This window comes from Cuculus canorus, chromosome 6, assembly GCF_017976375.1.
Source record: "Cuculus canorus isolate bCucCan1 chromosome 6, bCucCan1.pri, whole genome shotgun sequence".
Classification (NCBI taxonomy): Eukaryota; Metazoa; Chordata; class Aves; order Cuculiformes; family Cuculidae; genus Cuculus; species Cuculus canorus.
This window is the reverse complement of record NC_071406.1, coordinates 37,604,613-37,630,444: the sequence shown is the minus strand read 5'-3', so window position 1 is coordinate 37,630,444 and position 25,832 is coordinate 37,604,613. Positions and strand designations below refer to the sequence as shown.

General features: G+C 44.7%; 1 protein-coding gene across 9 annotated transcripts in view; it reads left to right on the top strand.

Moving 5' to 3' along the window:
• KANSL1L (KAT8 regulatory NSL complex subunit 1 like) overlaps window positions 1–25,832 on the top strand; it is a 64,977-nt gene that overhangs the window by 3,241 nt on the left and 35,904 nt on the right. For 7 of the 9 annotated variants that reach the window (XR_008450333.1, XM_054069482.1, XM_054069485.1 and 4 more), the window contains exons 2-3: window positions 4,574–5,590; window positions 22,828–22,969. Coding sequence is in view for 8 of the 9 variants with exons in the window: in XM_054069482.1 (XP_053925457.1) it covers window positions 4,574–5,590; window positions 22,828–22,969 (1,159 nt within the window). In the remaining variant the exon portion in view is untranslated. Of the gene's footprint in view, window positions 1–4,472; window positions 5,591–22,827; window positions 22,970–25,832 lie in introns of all 9 variants that reach the window. The other 2 variants (XM_054069481.1, XM_054069487.1) reach the window with 2 other exon arrangements.

The following is a 25,832-nucleotide window of genomic DNA, read 5'->3' as shown; positions in this document are numbered from 1 at the left end:
CCCAAAGTGAGGTCCCGCGCTCTCAGCACTCGGAGCTCTCAGCGGCTCTCGCTGCCGGCAGCACAGCTGAGGCAGTGCTGCAGCAGCGCCTGTCTGCCAGAGCGCTGCTTTATTTTTGTCCGGTGATTAGCAGGGAGGCTGTCCAAGAGGAGCTAGGGATTACAGGGCAAACAACACAAAGCTGTAGGGAACCTGGTTCTGCCCATCGTGTTGTAGGCGGATCAGCGTTGCTCATGCAGCTGCCATCTCCTCTGCAGGTTTTCTCCAAGAGGCCATAAAGAAGGTTGAAATACAGTATTTTTAGACACTCTTGCTGAGCTTCCTTTTGGGTGTTTCACCAGATGCTGCCTACTGCTAGTGACTTTGCTTTCCCTTTGAAATGCCTTCTAGACAAAGAACAAACATTGGAAGTTCACTTATCAGAAACATTGTGACTCTATAAGCAAACTGGAAGCAGCTGTATCAATTTGAAATATTATTTGTAGGCCCTTAAATTTGAAAACAAACCAAGACAAATAGTAAGTGTAAAAATCTCCCCTTGGTCTCCAGGAATGTTACTGTTAACCAGAAAGTTTCAGGTGCTTGGGATGAGAAGAGAGCAGGAGGAGCCTGATGAGTCCTATGCCCAGGGAGTGTTGTAATTGAAAACGAAAAGTGAAATGATCACAAAAAGCCCACTAAGACAAAGCAATCCTCCCCACTCTGAGCAGAAATCACCCCAAAACGTTGTGTAATGAAAGCGATGTTGTGCAAGGAGGGGAAGAGTCAAAAAGTGAAAGGACTATAAACAAAACCTGGGAAGGGAATGCCACCCTGCGTGTAGGCAGGGCTGTGGCTGGGCGCTGTAGTGTTTATCTTAACAGAGCACTGCTGATTACCAATGTGAAGCCATGAGTTTCAGGATTTAGAGCATTTCTGTTGAGGAAATGGCCAGTGAGGCCTAAGGAATAAGCAGAGGTGGCAGGGGAAGAGGAGTGGGGTCACTGGGGGATGAGGGACCATAGATATGATGAGAGCAGGGGCAGGGTGTGGGTCAGGGAGAGCCAGGGCTGGGGCAAACTGCAATTTCCACCTATATTCTCTTGGGCAATGAAGGCATTAGGGGAGGGCAGGCATAAAGTTGCTTTAAACATCAGTTGCCGCACCGTGCGTGTTTGGTATTTGTTTCTTCCCTTCCCTAGTATTTATTGGATGTCTGCTTTTCTTTTGCAATATGTTTTTCAAGTGGAGTGCGTGTTGAGCAGATGAAAAGCAAACTGTTGGCCAGTTTAGTAGCATTTCAGCTGTTTTGGTTGTGAAACCTCAAGTAGCACACAATGGAAAGAATCCCTGAAATGGTTTACCTATGACAAAAAAGCTTTGCCTGCAATGAAGACGCAGCCTCTTCCTGAATACCATGTCGCAGTGCTTGCCTTCCCCCTTCCCCCCCACCCCCCTTCCCCGCCAGGAGATAATAGCTTTGGCTCTGGAAACTCACTTCCAATAAGGGTGGAGTGAAATGATTTTTGCTGCTTTCTGCCAAACTGATATACAATCTGTCGAAAAGATAATTAAACAATTCTTGTGGAGCCAGGCACTGGTTGCCTTTGATTTTTTTTGCAGCCGATACTTTGTTTTACTCCTATACTTCTGTGTGTATGAGAAACTCCCAAGACAGTATCAGCTTTGACAAAGGTATTTTTATGTCAGGAACACACCTGAAGTGTCTCACACGACTGTTTTCAGGGCAGAAACATGGTGTGAAGTTTGCCAGTTGCTCAGTTAACTGAGCCATTTCTCTCTTCAGAAGCATTTTATTTGTTTTTTTAGCTGTATTGTAATTTGAGCATTTTCTGTCAGGAACTCCCGGTTAGTTAGTGGTTTGTCAGTGCTCTTCAGTTTAATGTTTGTGGTTCAGTTTGAGGGTACTTCGATTTCTTCCTCTTTCCCCTAAAACAGGGCAGGAAAAATTCCCCCAAACTCAAAAAAACCCCTTAAAATAATTTGCAAATTGCCATTTAGGAAATTTGAAAGTGTACAGAAGGGTCTGTAGTGTTGGAGGGGATGTGGTCAGGTTAAAATGCAGCACTCTGAAAATGCTGTGCTGCAAGTTTTTGAATAGCCTCCATCCTCATATGGGTATGAGATGTGTATCTCTAGATCGTGGTTTGCCTGAGCAGCAGCTCCGCTGTGTGTGGACGGTTCCTGGCTTTGAGGAACAGCAATCTGTGGCTGTTACGTCAGCTGGGCTAAGGAAGGCAGTCGGTAAAGCTGGAGCAGCTCTAAACCCATGGCTCTGTGTCTGTAGGTATCAGGCTGACAGCATTCTGAGAGAGCTTCTTGGGATTCCCAGGGACAGATCTAACCCGAGGACCCCTGTGAGTTCGTAGTTACCCCACAGAGAAAGTGTGGGCTCCGGTTCTCTCCCCTGGATGATTTAGCCAGGCTAAATCCCTTTGACTTGAGATAGTTATTTGCTGTATGCGAGGGCTGAAGAGGCTTAGTTGCCTGAATCTGTGCTCCTTTAGATTTCAATATGCTGTTACCAGAGTGGAAAGCCACAAGGCCATGAGTCAGCCAGATGGTGAGAGCATTCAGAATTACCTGAGCCTTTGCGATTTGGGGCTTTAGCTCCCATCAGTGCATTTCCCTGTCCAAACTCGCTAATGGAGCTCTTACCGAATGGCTGGCCAACAGAAAGGGCTTTGGCCTGAGTTCCTCTGTAGTCTGAAGGTACCGGCTCATTGGGAAAATAATTTTTAATCATTTATCATGATTTTTAATGGCATCATCAGCATGAGGGCCACCAAACCTGGTCCTGGTGGTGCTGAGTAGGTGATGTATAGAAATTAAAACCTCATGGGTGAAGTAAACGTGGAGCAGTGGAAGGTGAACGAAGCATACGGAGTGTGTTGGGCAGTACTGGATCATGTGGCTCTTTATGTTTTTCTTCCAGTTTTGAGGGTTAAGGAGAAAGGCTGATGCTTCTCAGTGCCTTAGGTTTCCACAACTCCCTTTAATGTTTGCACCTTAAGTGTTAAACCTCAACTTATAAACAAGCCAAGGCTTCAGACAGGGAGTTTGCATTTCTTAAGATCCATATGTGGCAGTCTCGGAATCCTTGACCCCGTATGAGATCTGTGCATTGAAAATTGCTGAGCGAGGCAGTTGCTGTGGAGATCAAAGGAACTGAAGACATTAAAAGCAGGGCAGTGGAAATGCTGCTCAGCTCCAACCGGGTAAACAGAGAATTGACTACGGAATTACTGTGCTACACTCACTTTTGTTATTACTCCCTTGTTGTTCCTGGTTTTGTCTCTAGCTTCTTAAGGAAGGCCTGACAGCAGCTTATCTTTCAGGCTTTTAGGCCACCTTCAATTAAATCTTTCATTGGGTTTATTTAACCCCTTCCTAAGCAAAGCTGACAGCACAGTGTGAGGCAGTGATTCCTGCTCCGCAGGCAGTGGAGCAGATGCAGTGAGAGCTGGCAACAGAGCTGATGACAAGAGATGATGGTTCCCAAACTTTACTCCCAAAGCTTGGGAGCCCTTTGTCCAAGCTATGGCAAGCTGCAGGTGAAAGAGGTTGTGAAGGAAAACTGTCTTTACTCAAATTGTTATCAAAGAATATTGTGTTTGCTTTGTGCAGGCAGTGCATAAATAAAGAACTGGATACAAATGCAGAGGAAAGACTTTGTAGGAAACATTTAGAATTTAACAGTTTGCTGTTTTTAAGGCATTAGCTTTGATGATTGGTCTCTAAAGTGTATTTCTGAGAATATGTAATAAATTAATTAATCAAATGCTTACTTTATATAGATTTATGTCAAATATATTTCTTCCAGTAGTGCCTCCGAGAGTATTTCAGAGTGTTTCATCATGTGATAGGTGTTCCGCTTTGCTGAGCTTGTTACAGGCAGCTCCCATTTCTGTGATACTGTTGGTATTGACTCATTTAAGTAAAAAAAATAATAAACGAAACCAAAAAGCAGCTCAAAAAGTAACTCATCTCCAGAGCAGGTTAAAATAAAATCCAGCCAGAGTTCTGGAGTGGGAGTGCGTAGAGGTGCATCTCTGTATGTGCATATACGTGTACCCATACATACACTCGCAGATGTATTTTAAAATACATCCTCCCAGTCATGTGGCGTATGGTCGTTTTTCAATTTGGGCGAGGTGAGATGACGGTCTGGAACTTTGGGAGTCTGATTTCTCAGACTTCTGGAGTCACAAATGCAGGGAGGTGTGAATGCTTACTCCCCTGAGAGGTAACGGCTCGCATTGCACATGGAACAACTGAGTGCTGCAGAGGGAAAGCAGCAAGGATGTTCTTGTCTGATGTGGGAGGGAGTTTAGTCTATCCTTGTTCTTTAGATAATGTCCTTTTTTATGGAATCTTTGAACAATGTTGAAAGAATGAAATATATGACAGAGCTGTTGTATTGTTCTGTGTCATGAAAATGAGAAAATTTACCTGGCCCGTGTTATTTTCAGGTTTGCTGTAAACTACCTGCCATAGCTATAATGACACCAGCCCTCAGAGAGGCAGCAGCAAAAGGTCATGGTATCCACTTGTCACCTTCTTTGTCCTCTAGAGCTATGGAGTCTGATACAGCTTTGTGCATGGAAAATTCCAGAGCAGTGGAAGAGAAGATGAAAGAGGACTCCATCGCACAGATTACGTGCTCAGTCCTGGGGTTCCCCACTGCTGAGCCCCACCTCAGGAATGATATCTTCAGCGTGCAGCATTTCGGTTCTCCACCATCCTCCAAGCACTATCAGTCTGTCTTGTTAATGAGTAGGAATTCTGCCTTTAGCAACAGAACCGGTAAGCAAACAAAAGTGGGAGGGCCTGACTGCTCCAGGATGAGGAATTCGTTACCTAACGGTGCTGACACGTCATTTGGTCTGGTCGGTCATTCGGAACCTGAGGGACAGGCCAAAGGGAAAACCTTTACAGAGACCACATCTCTGAATTTGGCAGACGCGCAGAGACTTTTGGATTCAAATGTAACTGAATCCAGCAACGCAGAGGAAATGCAGCTTTTAAATGGTAAATGGTACAAGAAGAATGGGTTTTTGGGTAAGGCGTTGGAAGTCTGCACTGGAACAGTAAAAGGGGATTTATTGCACCAAATTCTTCAAGGGCCTTCGGAAGGGATTTTAAGCTGCACCCGGGAGGAGGTGTACGCTCGCTTACTGCAGTGTGTCACTAAGCAACAAATGGAAATCAGTCGCGCCAAAAGAACTCAGAAACGTTTACAAATGCTCCTGGCAAAGCATGTTATCAAACACTGTGATCAGCAGCTGAAATGCTTCGTGAAACATCAACTACAAAGAATGAAGGTTTTCCACGAGCCAGCCAGGTTTCTGAGCGGTGGCTCCCTCAGGTGCACGGAAGGTTGTCCAGAAAACAGCGCAACTACTTTGGAGAGTAGTTCGAGTACGGATGTACAGAATGGAGTTAGCGTTGCACCAGGTGAACTCCGAGGGTTTGCACTTTTTACCGGTGGGCTGCTGTCTCGCGTAGAGAAGGATCTGGACTCTGACGCAACGTGTAGCAGCTCAGATGAAGACGGTGAGGAACAGACTGTAAGAACAGCTGTGGAAGCGTAAGTGTTAAATTCCTGCTAGACTCACGTGCTTCATGCTTATAAATCAAGATGGAAGGGTCTAGACCTGCAGATTCCTTGTGGTGGGAGTAACCTTGCTCAATAGATAGTCCTGCTGGAACCAGCAGGGCTGCCTGTGCGAGCAGGGTTTGGTGGGGCAGGCAGGAAGGCAGAGCTGCTCCTAACGGCAACGTTTAATTGCAGCTGCTTCACTAGGCTGTCAAGAGTCTGTACTGCACTCTGTCAGTTTACGTTATGTTACTACTGCTAATTACTTAAAACTTGGATGGTGCTGTAATTCAAATAGCGACAGCAGTGCTGTAAATTGTATTTTTGGCCAGCATGAAAACAATTTCATTCTAGAGTTATTGAGGTCAGTGTTAGGATGTTGAAATCCACTGTGCTGTGTTAAAGAGTAGAAGTGTTCTTCTGGTGCAGGGGTCAAGCCATTTAGTATTAGGGGGGTTGTATAGTGAAAACATTTAGTTCTTAGGATTATGGATTTAAAAATGTTAATTTCCTTCCTGAAGTTGTTCTGCTGCTGTGAAGGAAGCCAGCAGTGATGGATTTATTGTTGCCGGTATCTTTTTCAAGAATAACTAGGGGGAAATTAATATCATTAATACTGCCTTGCATGGACAGGGATCCTGTCGGTACAAATCATTGTACTTTGGAAAGCAGTGGTGGGTAAAAGTAGCAGACGGTAGCTTTCTTCCCCAAGGGAGGTACAGCCTCCTCTTTCTGTTCTTTTTTTTTGCCCTACCCTGCTACGCTGTTAACACAACCTCTTTGGTCGAGAAAGTTTAGAAGGAGGTGAAAGGGTGGTTGCTTTCCCCTCCTCCCTGCTGCTGGAGAGAGCAGAGGATGTTGTAAGGTCTGCTGGGATGTGCTGGTCAGGGCAGTGATACGCGGAATCGAGCTTCACACAGCACAGCAGCTTGGCAGGAGCTCTGCGGCACCTGCAGTTCTAGCATTTGAAGTCAGGATTGGTTTTGTGTTTCCTGATTTCTTTTTATCCTCTCTGCTGCTAGGGAGCCTCTAGAAAGCATTAGGAGTGACAGTAGTGTTTGAGGAAAAGTAGAACTGAATATTTAAAACCATAGATTTCTTGGTCTGTTTCTTGAAAAGTGTGATGTGCAGAAGAAATAAGAGAAGCTTTGCCTTAAATTGAGAGTCATGCTCTGCTACATGTTCATGGTTTCAGTTAGAGCAGCTTCCAGATAGGATGGTTGTATCAAATCCCTGTGTGTTTTAACTGTAGGTCTCGAAAACAGAGAGGAGAAGTGCAAAGTAAAAACTACTTTGTTTTGTTTAACATATTGTCAGAATGGTAAATACTGTCCTGAAGTCCACACAGAGCATATTGACTAGCCAGCTAAGTCAGGATCACCTAAAGTATTTGAGCTTGCAAAAGAATTCTTCTCCTTTTGAAGTGCATTAATGAAAAAACAGGATTTTGGGCCCTTCCCAGCGTAGGAGAATACGCATTCTTCTCCTAGCTGATAAGTTTGAACTTCTGAGTAATAGCTCTGCCTCTAGGATTCTTATCTCATGATTACAGGAACTGGAAGAGAAAAACTGATGAGAAACTATTTATTCTCACAGTGCGGCTGGTAATGTAAGACTTGGACCAAAGTTCTATGCGAGGGTTTCCTTTTTTCTTCCTGCCAGGGACAGTCGAATTTCTAACTCTTGCCTGCCAGTCCTTTTACCTTTATTTCTTCTTGTGGCTTCTGCATTCCTTATGTTATCTTTCCACTTGAGGCTTACTCAGTGTGTTTTGTTGCACCCAGAAGATTATTGAGTACAGAGATCCCCGCTTTGGCTCAGGAAATTCCCAACTGCTGCCGCTGGAGCTGCTCCCGCCGTGCCTGCCCAGTTGTGAGCCTGGCATCTTGGCCTCTGCTGGTTGGCAGGAGCTGACTCAGTGAAACCCTTTATTTAAGGGTTGTTTTTTTCCTCCATTTTTGATGTCCTCACTGCTGCTGTGCAGCAGTGAGGGGGTTAGCAGTGTGCATTAGCCAAGGCCTCACTGCATCAGCAGTGCGGGAGTCCCTGGGCCAGCCAGCTTAGAGTTAACACATTGCCTGAATCAAGCAGAAGACTTTGTGTGCATAGGCTGAGGCAACACTGGAATTAACATTGCAGCAAGGACAGGCTGTCTGTTATTTGCATTTATCATTTTCTTAAGGTTGGAATGCTTTTCTTCATTTCTCCTGTTTCTCTAAGGTTTGTCTTTGTGGCTAAACGGCTACGCTTTTTCCTCTAGCTGACAAAGGTGAATCAGTTGTTGAGCAGCACAGCTGCAGAGATCTGCTGGCTTTACCACTCTGAGGCTCTTAGGATTGCCTTTCAGCTGGACAAAAGAAACAAACACAGTTCACATCTTTTTTTTTATTTCTGCTAAGTGGATTTCTTTGAAATGCCTTTCTTTCCTAGGGAATCGACTCTTGGTGCTCCCCAGAAGCTGTGATCATGTGGGTGAGACAATGCTCCTTTCCTCACCTGTGGCTTGTTTCTCTAGAGTCAAAACTTTTACTGACCTGGGCAGACTCTTCTTCTGTGATATCCTTCATAATACTGAACTGTGGATGTTGAAAGGTTCCGTTAAGACAGTAATGAGTGGGAAAAACATTTAGCTTTGGCCCATATTGCAGTATTCTGATTTAACTGGAGGGTGTAATCATGCCTAGACTGGCCAGTGTCATGTCTGCCATGCTATTGATCCTCTTTTGGGGGAGGAGTCAATCCGATGTGCAAGGGAGAAGAACCTGCCCTTACTCTGTTTACCTGACAACAAGCTGTTTCCCATCAGGAGGAAGAAGTTGATTTCGGCTCCAATTCTTCACAGTAGAAAAAAACCTGGAGCTATTCTTAGCATTTTGAAGCTGTTCATTCTCATTATCCTGAGCAGAGTTTTGCCCGATGAATGTTGACATAAGAGCTGTATCTCAATGCTTTGTGTCTCAACTAAGACTGTCTCTATCCATCCATTTAAATACCTTTCTTGTTCGGTTGCAAGGAACTGTTATGAGATATTTGGACCATTCTCCTGCCTGCTCTGTTCCGTAGGTGCTGTCCTCAGCAATCATCATCTCTGGTCTGCTGATGAAGGCAGTTCTTCACTGCACTTACTGAGTTTCCCTTATTCCTAGAGTAACTGGAAAGCCTCATCCTATTTCTAGAGCTTCATCAAAACATATTTGGTTCTTTGAGTATTTGATAAAGAGAAATACGAAAAAAACGGTTCTTTTGGGAATTTTGTCATCTTGCTGCTCGTGTGAGCTCATGAATATCTTTAACCCTTCTGTTTTCATGGAAGGTTTCCTACACAGAGCACGGAATTCCCATCAGTAACTTGAAGTGTGTTCCAGTATCATCCCAGCCTTTGGGTGTAGGAGGTTCCCTGGACACCACACAGGGGATGTGGAACAATAGCACTTCTCTCTGGTGTCTCAGAGGCAGGTGTTTGGTGCTGTTCACCAGCTCCCTGCGAGGCGCTAGCAACCAGAGTGGACAGAGGGCACCAGGAGGGTGTCACAAAGCTGGCCATGACTTTCAGGATTTCCACCTAACATCGATCACTAGAAACACAACATAGACAATGTTTCACCAGCTGAGTTTACTGGGAACTTACAGTAGAATCGTAGAATGGTTTGGGTTGGAAGGGACCTCAAAGCCCATCCAGCTCCAAACCCCTGCCATGGGCAGGGACACCTCCTACTGGATCAGGGGGCTCCAAGCCCCATCCAGCCTGGCCTTGAACACCTCCAAACTTGTTGTCTTCCTTTTGGTTCATCAAGATGGAAAATTAACTATAGGAATGATCACAGATGTCAAACAAGGTGAATTGGGAGAGGGAGTGAGTTCTAACTTTTTCAGCAATGCAGCTTTGCTCTGGGAGCTCCACCTTCCAGGCCATCTCCACATCCTTTCTCATGTCTTTTGTGTGTGTTCCTGCTGCGGTTGGACGTTCTGGCTGTTTACAGTGTACCACAAAGAGCTCTGATGCTGAGGTGGTTATTTGGGAAACCTTTAAAGCTGCAGGGTACAGAATTGTTCTTCTCCATGCTTCCAGAGTGAGGAGATACATCGCTGGAGTTCTGGGAAGGCCCCGTTGCTCGTTCCATCCAGCACCAATACTTTACCTGATTGATTGGAGACAAAAGCTGCTTACAAGAGATTTTTCTGCAAAACAAGTAGCTCTATCTATGTGTGAGCAGCTCTGTGCCACGCTGCCCCATCCTCCTCCCTTTCACATCACTTTGTGGGATTTTTTTCCTCCTGAAATATTTTCCTGATTTTCCTCTGTTTTTTGAAAGACACATTTTACTGATTATCCCTGGCAACCTCAGGCCTGACAGAGAAACCCTGGTATATTTTTCAGTGCCCACAGGGTTTATTGTGCCTGAAAACTTTTATAAGGAACACGCAGAGATAGTAAATCTTTCTCTATTTCCCCTTCCTGTCCCCTTATGTTTTTTTTCCACCCCCCTTCTTTCTTTCTTTCTTTTCTCCCCTCTTCTTTCTTTCTTTTCCACCCTCTTCTCTCTTTCTTTCCCCCCCCTTCTTTCTTTCCCCCCCCCTCTTATTTCTTTCCCCCCCCATCTTCTTTCTTTCCCCCCCCTACTTTCTTCCCCCCCCCCTTCTTTCTTTCCCCCCCCCTCTTCTTTCTTCCCCCCCCCTCTTCTTTCTTTCCCCCCCCTCTTCTTTCTTTCCCCCCCCTCTTCTATCTTTTCCCCCACTTCTTTCGTTCTTAGAGAGGAGATGGGAAGCCTGCTTTTAGTGCAAACACTCGGTGAGGAGGAGAGTGGTGGGGCGGAGAGACTACAGGAAGGAAGAAACTATTATGACTGGTATCTCCTGATCTAATCTGTTTGTTCTAGATAATTTTCCATTTTCCAGGCATTTTTTCTCATGGCCAATTGAGCAACATCCCCGCAGCTCTGTGGGCTGCGCTGCGGAAGGCACCCCTCGAGGGCTGGGATTATTGCACAGCTTTGAGCTGCGTTGCAAGGGGAAGCTGTTCGGTTTTGCAAGGTCAGGTCCCAGTTTTCCACTGTGCTTTGTACCTGATATGAGAACTGAATTCTGGGTTTGGGAAGGGAAGAAGCAGTCTGCCAGGGCTAAATACTGCTCTCCATTTTTCTTACACACAAACCCCCAGTTGTTTTCAGTTATTAAGACGTTTTTAGTTTATAAGTTCAGGAAACGTCTTATTTGCATGGAAGATTAACATGAGGGCTTTTGAATACGGTTCACTTCATAGGTGCTACTACTGTGCTGATTTTGAATGTTTTGTACGTTGCTTTTTCATTAATTTCATTCTCTCAGTTCTTGGCTCCTATCACTGGGATGTGGGAGGAGAATTTTTACAAAGGAATGAAAGAGAAGATAGCATTGTGTTACCTTCTGTTTTCACTCTAGGGATACATCTGTTATTGCAGAATGTATTCAGCCTGACCTGCTTGAATTTCCTTAAGATGGATTTACAGCTCCGTTAGGATCCCACATGCATTTACTGTTTTCCTCTGGAGATCCCATGCACAGCAATAAAAACTCGCTTTTGAGCGAGGCTGTTTCCTTACAGCACCAGAGCAACGTTCCTACGAGTGAGGATCCTGAATCCGAACTTCCAGTCACATTAACAGTTTTGCAGCTGCTGAAAGCAAACTGAAAGGTTTTAATGAAAGGCAGGAAGTTTTACAAGTTGCAACCTGCGAGGGAACCTCAGGGCCAGGAGCGCCAAAGCTTTGGGGTTGGATAGGTGTTGAATACATATTAAATAACTTGGCATTGCTCTTCTGAGCGGCAGTTTAACACATAGGCAGTGTGGTATAATAGAATAGAAGGTCTAATACCCCGACATGTGTGTCTACATGATTTATCAGGCACTGACAGAGGCCGCCCAGGGCAGTGGTTGAGTCCCCACCCCGGTGGTCTTTAAAAGCTGGGTCGATGAGGTGCTCAGGGGTCTGGTTTAGTATTGGACAGGTACGATTGGACTCTATGATCTCAAAGGTCTTTCCCAACCAAACAACTCTATGAGTTTATTATAACTTCACACGCTTAATTAAATGGGAGACAAGAGAATTTGGTGCTTGATACCAACTTCTGATTCATCTGTGGTTTACAGCTACCTGGTTTCTTTTGCTAAGCTGTGAATGTTTGTTTTAATTGAAATTTTTGTTTACAAACAACAACAAACTGTCTTTATCAAATCTTGTAAAGGGAGGGCAGCATTATTTCATTTTATAGATGAGATGTATTTAATGAGAATCCACTTCAAAGGGATGCGTTTGGTGCCTTTGAAGCTCAGCCCATGTGGGCCCCTGGAACAGGAAATCACTTAAATGCTTTCCTTTTCACATGAAATGAAAAGGGTGCATAAAGACTTCTCAAAATAGGAATCCTCTCCTGTAACCAGGTTTTCATTCATACTGCTAAATATGGGTTAGGAATGTAACTTCAGATGTCAGATTTGAGTATATTGACCCCTGCTCTCTTTTATCGAGGCTGAAATAGCTGTAAGTGAGTCTGTTTCCATCCAGACGTTACCTAGCTGTTGTGGGTGAGAAACAGTTTTCTGTTGGGGAATTTAAATAAACCGGATTTTCAATTAGCGAACTTTAATTACTGATTTTGGCACTGAAAAAAGATAAACCTGAATGTCCATATTGGAACTTGTGTGCATTATGAATTCCCCTTCATCTCGCCTCCTGGGGATAGACTGGGCAGCTCTAAAACTCAGTGAAATTTCCATCCTCAAGCTCCTACAAATGACCCAAACCAGGAAGGCTGCAACTGCCCAAACCTCCGTTCCTTGTGTTTTTCACCTCTCTTTCCTGCAGATCAGCCTGTGGGGGTTTAACCTCCCAACGAACTCCGTCCCAGCCCTGCTAAGCAACCAGCTGAGTGTGTCCAGTTGCTCCTCTGTTCCTTCATCCCAGCATACAGCATCCTTTCACTCCAGGCCCTTGTAAAAAGTACCCCCCAGCTTTCTTGGAGCCCCTTTCAGCACTGGAAGCTGCTCTAAGGTCTCCCCAGGGTCTTCTCTTCTCCAGGCTGAACAACCCCAACTCTCTTGTCCTGTCCTCCTAGCAGAGGTGCTCCAGCCCTCTCATCATCTTTGTGGCCTCCTCTGGATCCTTTCCAACTGTTCCATGTCCTTCTTAGGCTGGGGACTCCAGAACTGGACGCAGAGCTCTAGGTGGGGTCTCACCAGAGTGGAGCAGAGAGGGAGAATCCCCCGTCTCGCCCTGCTGGCCACGCTGCTTTGGATGCAGCCCAGGACATGGCTGGGTTTCTGGGCTGTGAGTGCACCTTGGTGGCTCATGTTGAGCTTCTCATCCATCAGCACCAAGTCCTTCTCCTCAGGGCTGTTCTCAATCATGTTGCCCCCCCGTGACGTATTGCACGTTCTGTGTTATTTTGTGTTGAGTGTGGGATCCAGGCATAGCGCTGCTTTCCTGGTGCCTTTTCCAAGGGCAGTTGTGTAATAGTTACAGCGAATTTCTAGCCCTGAGTTCCTGGTGTTTTGTTTTGACTCTATTGATGTTGTGCCATTTCAAAGGCAAGAACAGAAGCTGGTTTCCAGGCAGCCCCGGTGTTCCTGAAGTTTCTTTCTTTGCATGTTAGCACTACCTGCTTCCCTGCTCCATGTTGAGGTTTTGTGGAAGAAGCTGGGGTTCTGGGGGTGCTCATGGCATCTAGAAAAAACATTTAAAGCTGTTTTTAGCAAAAGGCCCGAGCAGATCTGCATTTTGCAGGGTATTTTATATACTTGATTAAAGGAGGAGTGGTGCTGGTTTTGCTGGTTGTTTACTTTCCATGGGTTTTTACTTCTCAGGCAGTTAATGTTCTAACTGAGCGCACCTCCAGCAACCAGTTTGGCCTTTTATCATTAACAGCTCTGAAGAGTTATGTAAGCAGAAATGAAGATGAAAAGCACCTGCCAGGCTGTGAGGCCAGCCATCGGAAAAGTTCAGCACTGCAACACACAGCAGTGCTTTAAGGAGCTGGCTCTTTCATTTCTGTTGCTGAGACCTACGTGGAGTTAACAGCTCGGAGCAAGTGTAACGACTGCAGTTTCTGATCTAAACCTTGCAATCACAGTGTGATTCTTCGCAGGAGCCTTGCAGCAGGCGAGCGCTGACTGTGGCATCTCATCACTTTGAAAGATGTGATTTCGCAGATGAGGGAGCAGAGAGCTCTGGTGTGAAATTCTTACCAAACATTTCCTTTGCCGGGGTGTCCAAGCACAGAGCCTTTCCTGTTTATGTGTTCAGTTTGCTTATATAGACTTTTTTTCTCTGAATGCTGATTTTCCTCTTCTCCCCTTCCCACGGTCCCTTCTAAACTTATTTGTGGAAGACTGAAAAATCTTACTCTGTTGCTGCTTAATTCTTTCCCCCACTCTAGTTCTGTAGCATGGATTCTCCCTTCAAGGGGAAATCGCAGCTGTGGTTGATAATTTTGGGTGTTGCTGCACAAATTCCCCAGGCGTGGTGGCTTAGCGGAAACCTTCAGCCGGGTGGGTGTTTTTTATTTGGGAAGTTAAGCTGTGTGTTACGTGTTAGCTTCAACATACGCTATTGGATGCAGTTCTGAAGGTATTAAATGGCAGCAGTGGGTCTGCGGGTGCCAGGAGTCGCTGTGATAAGCAGTTGCCGATGTCTGCAGGTGATAGGGAGAACCGGAGCCCATCTGTTCTGGAGCCGGGGAGTGTTTTGGAGGGAAATCTCAGCCAGGTATGAATTTCTGTTACAGATGGTGACATAAGCGTGAGTCTCCCTAAATAACAAGGTCCTCCAATTGCCCTGTAAGGAATTCCGTTCCATGCTCGTTCCCCACAAATTAAAAATTTTCCTGGAGGCAAAAGGAATTCTCCACTAGTATTGACATTTACGTGACCTGTCGTAATCATTTTCCAACATTGCATGGACCCAGTAACGTTCTGTCGCTGCAGCAAGCTAGTTTTGTCCCCTTGCCTTGCTAATGAATTTCGAAAGAGATCACTGAACTCCAGGCCTCCAGTGCCATTAAATGGTTGCAATTGTGGGTGCATTGTACTACAATTTGGTAAACTCATAATGTTGCCAGTGTCAAAAGGCGGAAGGGAACCCATCAAATCCAGTTCTTGTAAGGGAAGAGAGCTAGTACGGTTGAGATGTTCGATTAATGCAGCTTGATAATAGCTACCTTCCATAGTGGGCCATAATGAACTTCATAAACATTCCCCTCGAGAGGATCCTTTTGCTAATCTTTCCTGAAGTGTTTTGTTAACTTTAGTCATGAGATCAAGAATTGAGATAGTAATCCATCCATGATAGTCTTCCAAATGTAATTCTGGTAGTCCTATGAGACATGTTCTAAATGGATCCTCAGGAGTAGCCAAAGAAAGACAAAAATCTGTCTGACCTGATTGTTTAGCCCAAGTCACCCACATACTCTGGCGGGGATCAATTTTAGAGATAGAGCCAATTGTCAATTCCAATAGCGCAAACAGCATCGTCGTTACCAATGTAATTGTCTTGATTCCCATTGTGAATCTAATATTGTCCGAGATCGAGGAATATATACATGCAATCCACAATAGCTACCTACTATCCAACAGTTATCTACAATAGTTTGCTTTATCTGCATATGCATACAATCCCAAATCAACACTGCTATTACACCCTGATCTGTGTTTTCAGTTAATTGTACTGCTTGATTAAAAGTTCCATCTTGACTACTCAATGGATACCCTAAAAAAATCAGAAAACCACCTTTGCATGGTTAATTGATTTAAATGAGTTTCATTAAAAGCAAAACAGAGTAAGTGCTCTACTTCATCTGATACACAAACTACCTGCCAATATGTATTTTTACATATATTACAATGGATTTTTATCCAAGGTCTGCAGTGTAGGCTGTGCTCTTTACATGCAGTTTGAAGTTGTTCTTTCAAACCATCAGGACCTACGAGTGGGTGGATGGTCGGAGCAAGTACCGTAGGAGGGAGATCCCTAAATCCTGGTCATAAGGTTCGTTGCATCCATGGTGCCAAAGCACTGAATAAACGAATGTCACATCCCCCTTAAGAAGATCAAATAATGGACTTAGTTCTGCGTTAGTAGTAGCCAAATAAGGTTTAACTCGATTGATTGTTCCTAGAAGCTTTTGTAAATCGTTTTAAGTACTATTTGCAATTTGACTTGCTGAGGTTCAATTGTGGCATTCAAAATTTTCCACTCAAGATATTTCCAGGTTTTAATTTTTTCAGGTGCGGCTTGAAGGCCTATTTTCTCTAATACAATCTTTGAAATGGTATTAATTGAGCAACACAACTGCTTTGGGCGATATACGCGGGTGGAAAAGGAATATAAACCATAGCTTGTACTTGTCCAGTAAAATCAGAATTAATAACACCAGGTTATACAAAAAGACTTTGCAAAGTAACATTGGAATGACCCACTAACCAAGCACTTAAACCATTGCCAATAGGACCAAGTGCTTGGAGCTATACCTTGTGAACGCATTAATCCCTTATTGTGATTGAGGAGGCTGTGGAGAAGATCCAAGCGGGAGCATTTACTGTTGTCATGTGTCTCCGCCATGCGCTGGGTTGCTGGTTTCCTTGGTTCTTTAGTGTTAACGGTTTACCCCCAATATCGTATTTGAAACAGCGTTGATTTGTAAAGTCACAACCTTTTTGACATTTATGGTAACAGTCCAGGCATTGTCGAATTCCTGGTTCCTTTTGTCTGTTTTTACCTGTATGGGAATTCTCAAGGCTGCAAATGCATTAACTTTTCTATTCCTTTGCAGTTTTCTAATCTCAGAAGATACTCCTTTTGGACTCTTAAGTCATGCTCTTCTTAGTGTCTGGCTAAAATCCCCTTTGTGGTTGTCTGCACTAGGACCCAGCAGTTGTTGATGGAAGAAGGGATACCGGAATGCAGAGTGTTCTTTGTAAATTGTTATTCCCCTATCATTCCATGCATAGCATAATTGGATACAACCGGTGCTTTTCATGCCTTCTAGTAACTTGAATTAGTTAATCTAGTGACTTGGAATTAGTTAATCTAGCGATTTGATTAGTTAACTTGTTGCTATTAAGTGCCAGCTTTGAATACCCTGTTTGTCTAGGGAGCCTTCTACTTTGGTTACTTATTTCCTTACTATTGCTAATATTGTTTCTTAAAAAAGGTACATTGTGTTAGCACTATCAGCCCAAGAATGTCTTTCCTACAGTGCTTGTTTGTCGCATAGACGGCTTCATGTGACGACTTAGTAGCTAAATCAAGGTAAAAGGCCTCGCTTCATGTTGCAATTGAATCGAGGTAAAAAACCTCTCTTTATGTTACAACTTAATAGCGGAATCAAGGTAGAAGGCCTCTACAAAGAGGTAAAGATGAATGATTTTATATCTTTTTGCAGCTGGGTGAGCTTCTCAAGAGAGCTAGGGGATGGATGGTTTTTTTTTTCCGGAGTGTTGTCTCATAAATTTCATCATGAGTCTCATGGCATCTGGGTGGGATTTAAAGATCTGGACAACTTTCTTATTTTTGCTTTTCACTTTGCAGAGTCAAGTTATCATGAAAATGATAAGCTTCTGGCATTGTTTTCAGTGCCTCCCACCAAGGCAGGCAATCAGCTCTTTATCCGGAGGGCAATCAGTCGGTAGTTTATGAGCTGCCTCTCACTCCCAAATACTTTGCTGTCGCATGGTTGGCAGTGGCCTCTGATGCCTGGGAGTTCCCAGAGGGAGGAGAAGGTGAATCAGCAGGGATGGGAGAGGTCAGGATCATGGGATCACTTTAGGATTAAATCGTCTGAAAACTGGATGCCAAAACAATGTGGATTAAGCTGAAGAGGACATGGCCTGGCAGAAAGAGCAAAATAAGCCGTGTTAGGAAACTGGGTGGAAATGTCGGAGGAGGTCTCAGGAACCACTGCTGTTCTTATGTTCAGTGCAGAGTTTTAGACGTGGAGAAGTGTTCAAGGCTAGACTGGATGGGGCCTTGAGTGACCTGATCCAGTGGGAGGTGTCCCTGCCTGTGACATGAGGTGGAACTGGGTGGGCTTTAAGGTCCCTTCCAACCTAAACTATTCTGTGTTTGACTGTACCCTTAGTAAGTTTGTGGATAAGACTAAGCTGGGTGCAAGTGTCAAATCTGCTGGAGGGTAGGGAGACTCTGCAGAGCGATCTGGACAGGCTGGATCGATGAGCAGAGACCAGTAATAGGATGGGGTTCGACAAGGCCAAGTGCTGGGTCCTGCACTTGGGACACAACAACCCCGTGCAGCGCTCCAGGCTTGGGGAAGAGCAGCTGGAAAGCTGCCTGGCAGAGAAGGACCTGGGGGTGTTTTATGAAAACCCTACGGGAACCTGCAGAGGAGGGTGCTCCATTTCTCTCCAGATTCCCAGTCCCTTGGTCTCTGGTTTCTGCCTGGTGCTCCCAGACTTCACTCCCTGTTGGCGTGTGCTTGGCTGCCATTGATGCTCATGGCACTCCATGTTCCCTTCCATCAAATTGGCTTCATTCACTTGCTGGAAACCAAGCAACTTTCAGATTTGCAGTTAGGAACAAGGTTTCTATTGTTGGTTTGGTTACATAAAAGTATGGTTTGTTCTCAGTTCTCTTTTCTCTTTCAGGGAAGAGAAAAAATATATATCTCCATATATCCTGGCTCAGAACTTCTTTCCATCAAAGCAGTAGTACTGACTGTAATAGCAACGTATTATTCAGCGCCCTTCACTTGCCTCCTTGGTCTCAGCAAACTCAGTGTTGGTGAAATGCTCTTTCCCATTGGCTGGGGTGACACAGGACAGCCTAAACGCCTGCTTCCTGCTTGTATTTTTGGTCGTGCTTTGACTGTCTGCATTTCTCTCTGTGCTTCTCATGCCTTGTTTGTTCTTCTGCATTTCCTTCTTGTTCAAGCTGAGCAGGACTGGCCCCCTGCAGTCCAATCCCAACAGTGGAAACGCAAGCCAGAATCTCACATGGAAACAAAATTGTGCCTCTAATTAAATTCCAACAAGTTTTTCTAGGGAAATATAAATAAGATGTTTTATTCACACAAAGCCAGTACTATTCTGTTCTCTTCCAATTCCAATGGCCCAGGATGAGTGCAGAGTTCGAGGCACCACAGGAGCAGTCAGGTTATATGTCAATTTGATGTTTTTCTGATCTACGGTACCGAACATCAGGAAATTTTGCAAATACAGCGTGGTGTATGTTGGGTTGCCAGCAGAAAGGACGAATTTGGGATTCCTTGCAGCACGTCTGATTTTCAAGCTGCAAGCACAGAGAGCAAGGAAGGGAGCTTTGCAAAAGGAGCACACAGGAAGCAGGACAGACATAAACTCTTATTTTCCCTTCTCTCATTCCCAGCAGAGAGCCAGAGCAGGAGCTTCTACTTCAGCACCTGCACCGACTTCCTCCCTCAGTAACAGGCCTGGTATTTTTGTAACCCTGGATGGCTGGGTTTGGATTTTTTTCCTTCTCTGGATGTGCAGAATTAGAAAGTTCATTGGTGCCACTTTGAAACAGTTGCTTTGTATTGACTGAACGCTATGTCGTCCTCTCTGACACCCCAGGAAGAGATTTACATGAGATGGGGTTTAATTAGTTGTTTTGAAATTGAAATAGCAGATTATCATTTGTCACTGGAGTGACTGTGCTGTTTGGCATCCAAACTGTTCACTTCAGAAGTGTGAGGGTAGCTTATAGCGATTCCGTCCTCCTCTGAGGAGTTACAAGGTTTACTAAATAATTTGTAGATAAATTTAGAGGCAAAGGTTGTAAGTAATTAATGCAAGATCTAACAAATCCAAGTGACAGGGATGGGAACGGTATTTAGCAATGCTCTCGCCTCCTGCCCTGTAAATGTGAACTCACACTCACTGCTTTGCCCTGAGCTTCCTGCCCCTTCGTGTGGGGCAGCGCAAAAGTGTCTGTCTGTTTGTGTGTCTGTCTGTCTGTGTGCAGGGCAGCAAAGCTGGGAAAGGGATCTAGACTTCAACTTGCTCCACTCGCCCTCCCGCCGAGGTTAAAATTAACCATGAGCAGCTCTCTAATCCGTGTCAACGAGTACTCGCGCAGGCGCTGAGCACGAGGCAGCCCAGGCTGGCAGCAGGGGGAAGAGAAGCAAACATTGCTTCCTTTGGCGAGAGCGTAGAATGTTTGTGCTTACTGAAATTCTTCCTGACAGAAGAACCTGAGGCCATCATTATTACACTGTAATTAAATCCTGTTAGTTTATTTATGTTGTGCACCTTAAAACCTTAAGAAATCTTTGCATGGTATTCTAGAATGAAGCAAAAATTTACATATTGCATTGAACAACGATTCAAGATTTAATGTTGTGTTTAAGGAAAAAAAACTGCAGACCAGTTTGTGAAACATGACTTGTAACTGTGCAGAGGATCTGTTTTTAGTGTAGGACAGTCATGCAGAGGTGAGGTCACTTGGTTGTCCCAAGGTGACAGTGTTTAACAGTTGTGGCACCAGCTGTGGTTTGGTACAGATCATGGATTGCCCACGGCTGTGCCGATTGCAGCAGTGCTTGTGACACCAGACCAGCTCCAGCCCTTCCCTCCTGGTCTCCCAGCAGTGTGGGCACTGGTTATTTTCTCCTTCCCTCCTCTCTGTTGGAGAGCTCACCTTTCCTCGCACTGTTGCATCTAGCCTGGCAGGGCATCCTGTCGGCAAGGTTTATTTCCTCTTGCTATTACTTGTTGTAATGTCCTGCTTTTGGGGTGTTCTGGTGGTTTTTTTGTTCGTTTGTCTGTTGAGAGAGGAATAGAACCAAGCACCTCAGTCCTCCTGCTGCGTTTTTCTCTGTTATCCTCTTTATTCCCAGTTAACTTTTTTTGTTGGAATGATTAACTAAGGGATTTGTTACAGCCTCATTAAGCAGCTCTTCCTTAGGACCAGCCTTTTGCCAACCCAGAACTCCGAGACGAATCCTAACTATCCCAGCCACAGCACTGCTGTGAACACAGTATTTTATTGAACTCTGCCTTGGGCCAGCTAGGAGTTTGTATCTTTCCCTTTCTGCAAACTGTATTTTATGGCTTCCAGAAGCACAGATGTGCAAAAACTGTCAATCCTGTAGAAGCTCTTGGCCAACAGACCTTGTTAAAGCACGAGGAACCAGCGCTCTTTGCTCTGTGCTGCCAGGGATGGGAAACCAAAGAAGGGGTTGCCAGAAAAATGGATATTCACAAGATGACTTCCGATGCCTTTTCTCCTAGGACAGAAACACTAGGAGAATGTATAAAATGTAAACAATTTATGGTGGTTTGTATTTCAGGAGTTCTTTGAGTTTCTTTTTGATGGTAATCCACTCTATTTGCTTGCCTGTAGAATCTAGATTTAACTGGGACATTTTAGTCTCCTGTCCAGTTTCGTATGTTATGTGGGTAGGAGAGAGTTCAGGCTGGTTGTAAACTATGTTGGTACATAATTTATGTTAAAAAAGGGGAAAATTATGTCTTCTAGAGGTAACCTACCTGAGTCTGCGTCTGTTCTTACCATCTATGATAGCTAACATGGACTGAAAGTTCTGAGGTTTGGAGTTATATTATGTTTTATAATCTTTGCCCTGAATATAGTAGGATTCTCATGTTTGATGATGCTCTACTCATGCTGGGAAATGTCCGGCATCTCTGCAGGGTGACGTCTTGCCTTTCTCTTGTCCTTGAGGTAACCGACTCAAAATTCTGCTTTAAGCAATTGCACTTGTGTGATCTTCCCGTGCCAGTTTGCTGAGATCTGCTCTTTCTTGTCTCCTCTGTGATACCTTGGTATCTTCATCATTCAGGGAACAGGGCATAGCATGTGCAGAACTTCCATACGGCACCATCCAGGATTTCAATCCAGCGGTTATCCCAATAACTTGAGTCTAAGCAGTTCTTTTCCAGAAGATGTTTGATTTTGCTTTCACAGTTCTTTTAAATTAGCTGTGGCAAACTGCTCGACAGCTTTAGTGGAAAAAAACCACCATCATTTGGTTTAAGTAAACAAAGCCATTAAGAGAGCAGTGGCAGCTGCATGCTAAGATATTGCACTGTGTTGGCTCTGGTCCTTCAACGTACTGGATATTGAGGTTATTTCTTGAGTGGTACTGCTATGTCATTCCTTCATTTAATATGTAGGCTGAGTAAACTTTGCTGATGCCAGTGATTAATTTAGCCCAATGAAGTTAAAGCAATCACAGTGTCAGGTGCCAGGAGGTGTATCTTAGGTGTGACACTGCACCTAGTGGCAAACAGCAGGGAGAGAGACCTGACGGTGCTGTACTCACACAGCTGTGTTTGTAAAATAGCTTCAATAAACCAGATCTGAACTAGCTGGTTGTTTTGGGGAGCAATGACTTAGAATCATTGAATGGTTTGGGTCAGAAGGGACCTCAAAGCCCATCCAGATCCACCCCCTGCCATGGGCAGGGACACCTCCAACTGGATCAGGCTGCCCAAGCCCCATCCAACCTGGCCTTGAACCCCTCCAGGGATGGGGCAGCCACCACTGCTCTGGGCAACCTGGGCCAGGGACTCACAGCCTTCACTGTGAACAACTTCTTCTTAATGTCTCATCTAAACCTTTCCCTTCCAATTTAAAGCTGTTCCCCCTCATCCTTTCACTTCAGGCCACTGTAAAAAGTCCCCCCAGCCTTCCTGGAGCCCCCTTCAGCACTGGAAGCTCCTCTAAGGTCTCCTCAGAGCCTTCTTTTCTCCAGGCTGAACAACCCCGTCTCTCTCAGCCTGTCCTCATAGCAGAGATGTTCAGATCATCTTCATGGCCTTCTTTGACTTGGTATCTCGCTGGTCATTGCTGGGTGATGCTTTATTAGATTCCAGTTGTTAGCGAATGACATTCATGGAATCTGTGGGAGGAAGCGTGTCGTAAGAATTGGGGCTCTTGCTGGTGGAGTTACTGGAATTCTGTACTGCTCTGTAATCTGCATTAACTGGTATAGCGTGGTGGTTTCTTCAGCTCTGGGTTTTCTAACACAGAACAGAAAACCAGCTTAGCCTGGGAATAGCCAGCGAACGCTGATGGTGCTGGTTTGGGCAAGTTCTGCCGTTACAGAAAGAAGCTGATGTGAAACTGGATGGGTATCGCCAGATATCTTCTGAAAGCAACCGAGATGCTTGCAACATGAGGCAGAGCAGCTGTCAAAAATGTTCTTGTGCAAATGTGGTTATCTTTATTTTTGGACTAACCAGCGTTTTGTCTTCACAGCAGCTATACTTGTGAATGGAAGTGGCTTGCAGACAGAGCTAGAATTGGCAGCCGGTGGACGTGGCTTCAAGCCCAGATTTCAGAACTAGAATACAAAATCCAACAACTAACTGACCTTCACAGGCAGATACGTGCCACCAAGGTATTGTCTGTCAGCTCATAAATGGGCTTTTCCAATAATCTTTTGACAGTGTGTCTTGTAATATTTGTTTATTTGATTCCTTCTTGTTGTTGTTGCTGTATGTTTTGTCCTGGAGTTCTTGCATCCGCACAGGCTGTCGCATGCAAAGGTTAATGAGAAAGACAGTGGGAGCTAAAAACCATCGTACCCTAGAAGCACCGGGACAGGACTGGGAGTCAGGAACCCATCCATGAGAGTTGGGGCTTTGTTAGGGGGCCCAGCAGAAGGAACTGCGTTCATCACAGCAGTTTTCTCCTCTGCTAGAGAGGCAGAGAGGTGGCTGGTTGTTAATTTTTGTGTCTTGGGGTTTCAGGGTGGGATTTTTTCTTATTTACAGTGGATGTTTATTCTGAGGATTAGCTGGTTAATATTTGTACAGCACTTCGAACAGGTCAAGGATTAATTATTACTAAAATTCCAATGTGTGTAACTCATGGACTAGTTTTTTGTAAATCGAACTGGCTAGACAGTGGGAAAGTCACATTCCTGAAACATTAATAATCTATCTATCAACTTAATGGGTTCCCCAGGTCATTCTCATGTGCAAGAAGCCAAAACCTGTGCTAATTCTGGTAGTGTGATAGCGGGAGCTTTTAGAGGAGGGCTCTTTTGAGCCTCGCGTAGGCTGGGGTCAGATAAGCACAGAGAGAGAGGAGCCAGAACATACTTTAGACTTCATGGGGCTGAATGTGAGACTTGGAGGGAGTTTAAAAGCAGGGGGAATCACCTCAGGGAGCATTTCCCTCTGATCACGTAAAGAAATACTATTCCCTCTTCTCCTTCCGCCTTCAAAGCCCTCCCTTTTGTGTCTGACTTTGTCTCCCCTGCTCACAACTTTTTCCCAGCCAGGTTTTTCTTTATGAGCCGAGGAGCCTTTGTCAGAGGGCCTTGGTGCCCACCGAGTCATAGAATGGGTTGGGTTGGAAGGGACCTTAAAGATAATCCCGCTATTTTAGTGTTGTCCTCGCTACCACGTGCATGCATACTGCTCCACCCCAAAGCTGACAGCCTTTCGGGTAGCAGAGGCCTCCTGAGTTGCGGAACACAGAGGAGTAAATAACCAAGAAAAGAGAGAACATTCTTTTAGTCATGCATTTCCTTCGCACTAGGTGGTACCCTGGCTTGCAGCCTAGTCCTCTTTCTGGTGGAGATCCATAGTGACGTTCCTTTTTGCAGCCTTCATGCCCCTTTTGCCAGCTGTGGTGCTCTCTGCTTGGCATTGGGAAGGTGGACGTGGATTCTCTTCAGCTGGGATTGTTTTGTGCCCGTGTTCGAAGCGCAGCAGCTACCAAAGCACATGTGGGCTGACAGAAGAGCTCTTTGTTTTCATTTAATGGGTTCAGAGTGGTTACACAATATCATTAGAATTTGTATGCTGTGTTTCATGGTTTCAGAGTGTTTTTCATCTGTTTTGAGTGGAAAAAAATGTGATTCATATCCAGTGAGCAATGATTTCAAGCAAAACGCCACTCTGACACCATAACGCAATAGGGAGGGACACAGTTAACTTGTGGGCAGCTTCCTGGCCTACTACATCGTGTCCTCTCCATCCCTGTGCACACAGGAGTAGCAGCTCTGGGTCTTTGAGAGCCCTTACAGTTAAGAAAATGTCTATCTGCAAACCAAGACAATTCCATTTAAGAGGAAAGGAGGAGGAGGCGGGGCTTCTTTGCCAAACCATTCTGGTTGTAGCCCATTTACCTCATGATTCCTGTGTAGTCAGGGTTAGCCTTCTAATTCTTTCCCCTTCCTCTTCTCTTCTGGGCTTATTCCATCCCTCCCTTTTCATACGGTCTGTCAGAATTCTCTTCACTTTTGTGCTTTCCTCTTTCCGTGCTTGTCAACAGGATTCTGCAACTTCAAAGCATAGGATTCCAATGGAAGGAGGGCTCCCCCTCTTTTCACTGCTTTTCTTTCATGTCTTTCTATTCCTCTAACTCCAATGTTTGTGTTTTGGACTTTTGTGGCTATTTTTTTTTTGCTCTCTCTGTGCTTCTTTTACTAAAAAAGATCTAAGAATTCTAAGTTTTAAAAGAGCCTGAAGCTGTTGAGCTAGATCGTCCTCCTGGTGTGGCACATCTAAATGAGATCTATGCTTGAATTTCTTTGAACACGCTGCCTGCTTCGTAACTGCTGCTGGTCTGCACATCGCAGGGTGATACCGTCTGGGGTCGTTTCCGTCCGCTTTAAATGGAAAAACACAGACGATGGGCTACTGCCTGCCATGAATGGGGAAAATGTAGTGTGGACTTGTTGGAAGTCCAGAATCTCCATGCCCTTTTGGGCACTAAAGCAAGTTCTCGAGCACCTATATTTGGTTTTAGAGGAGAACTTTGTTCTCAGCTTCGAATTTGTAACTCAAACAGGAGAATGAGTCGGAGACGGAATGAGAACAGGACGATTTCATATTTTCCCCTCATCTCTTTCAAGTCTCTTTGAGACTGGCTGTCATGTTTTAGGGCAAGTTGCTAACAGGAGTCAAGGTGTCAGTAAAACCACAGGATCCTTCGTTTTCCACTGCCACAACCTAGGATAAGTCTGCCTTGCTAAAAGAAATAATGTAGGGATTCCTTTAGGCCACAGAATGTCAATCTGCCCATGTTTTGTAGTGGAATATTCTCACTGGAAGGAAAACTTTAAGTAATTGAATGGTCCCGTTCTTTCTGCTTGCGATTTGAGTAACAGTCAGTGCTTAAAAGCAAGTAAGTCCTTTCCCTTTCTCTTTGGAAACAGCCTGCAGAAAATTTATAGCCTTTTCTGAGCATTAAATTTATTTGCTTAAGATAATGACATATTTGAGGAACCTTTTCAGTATTACAGATTG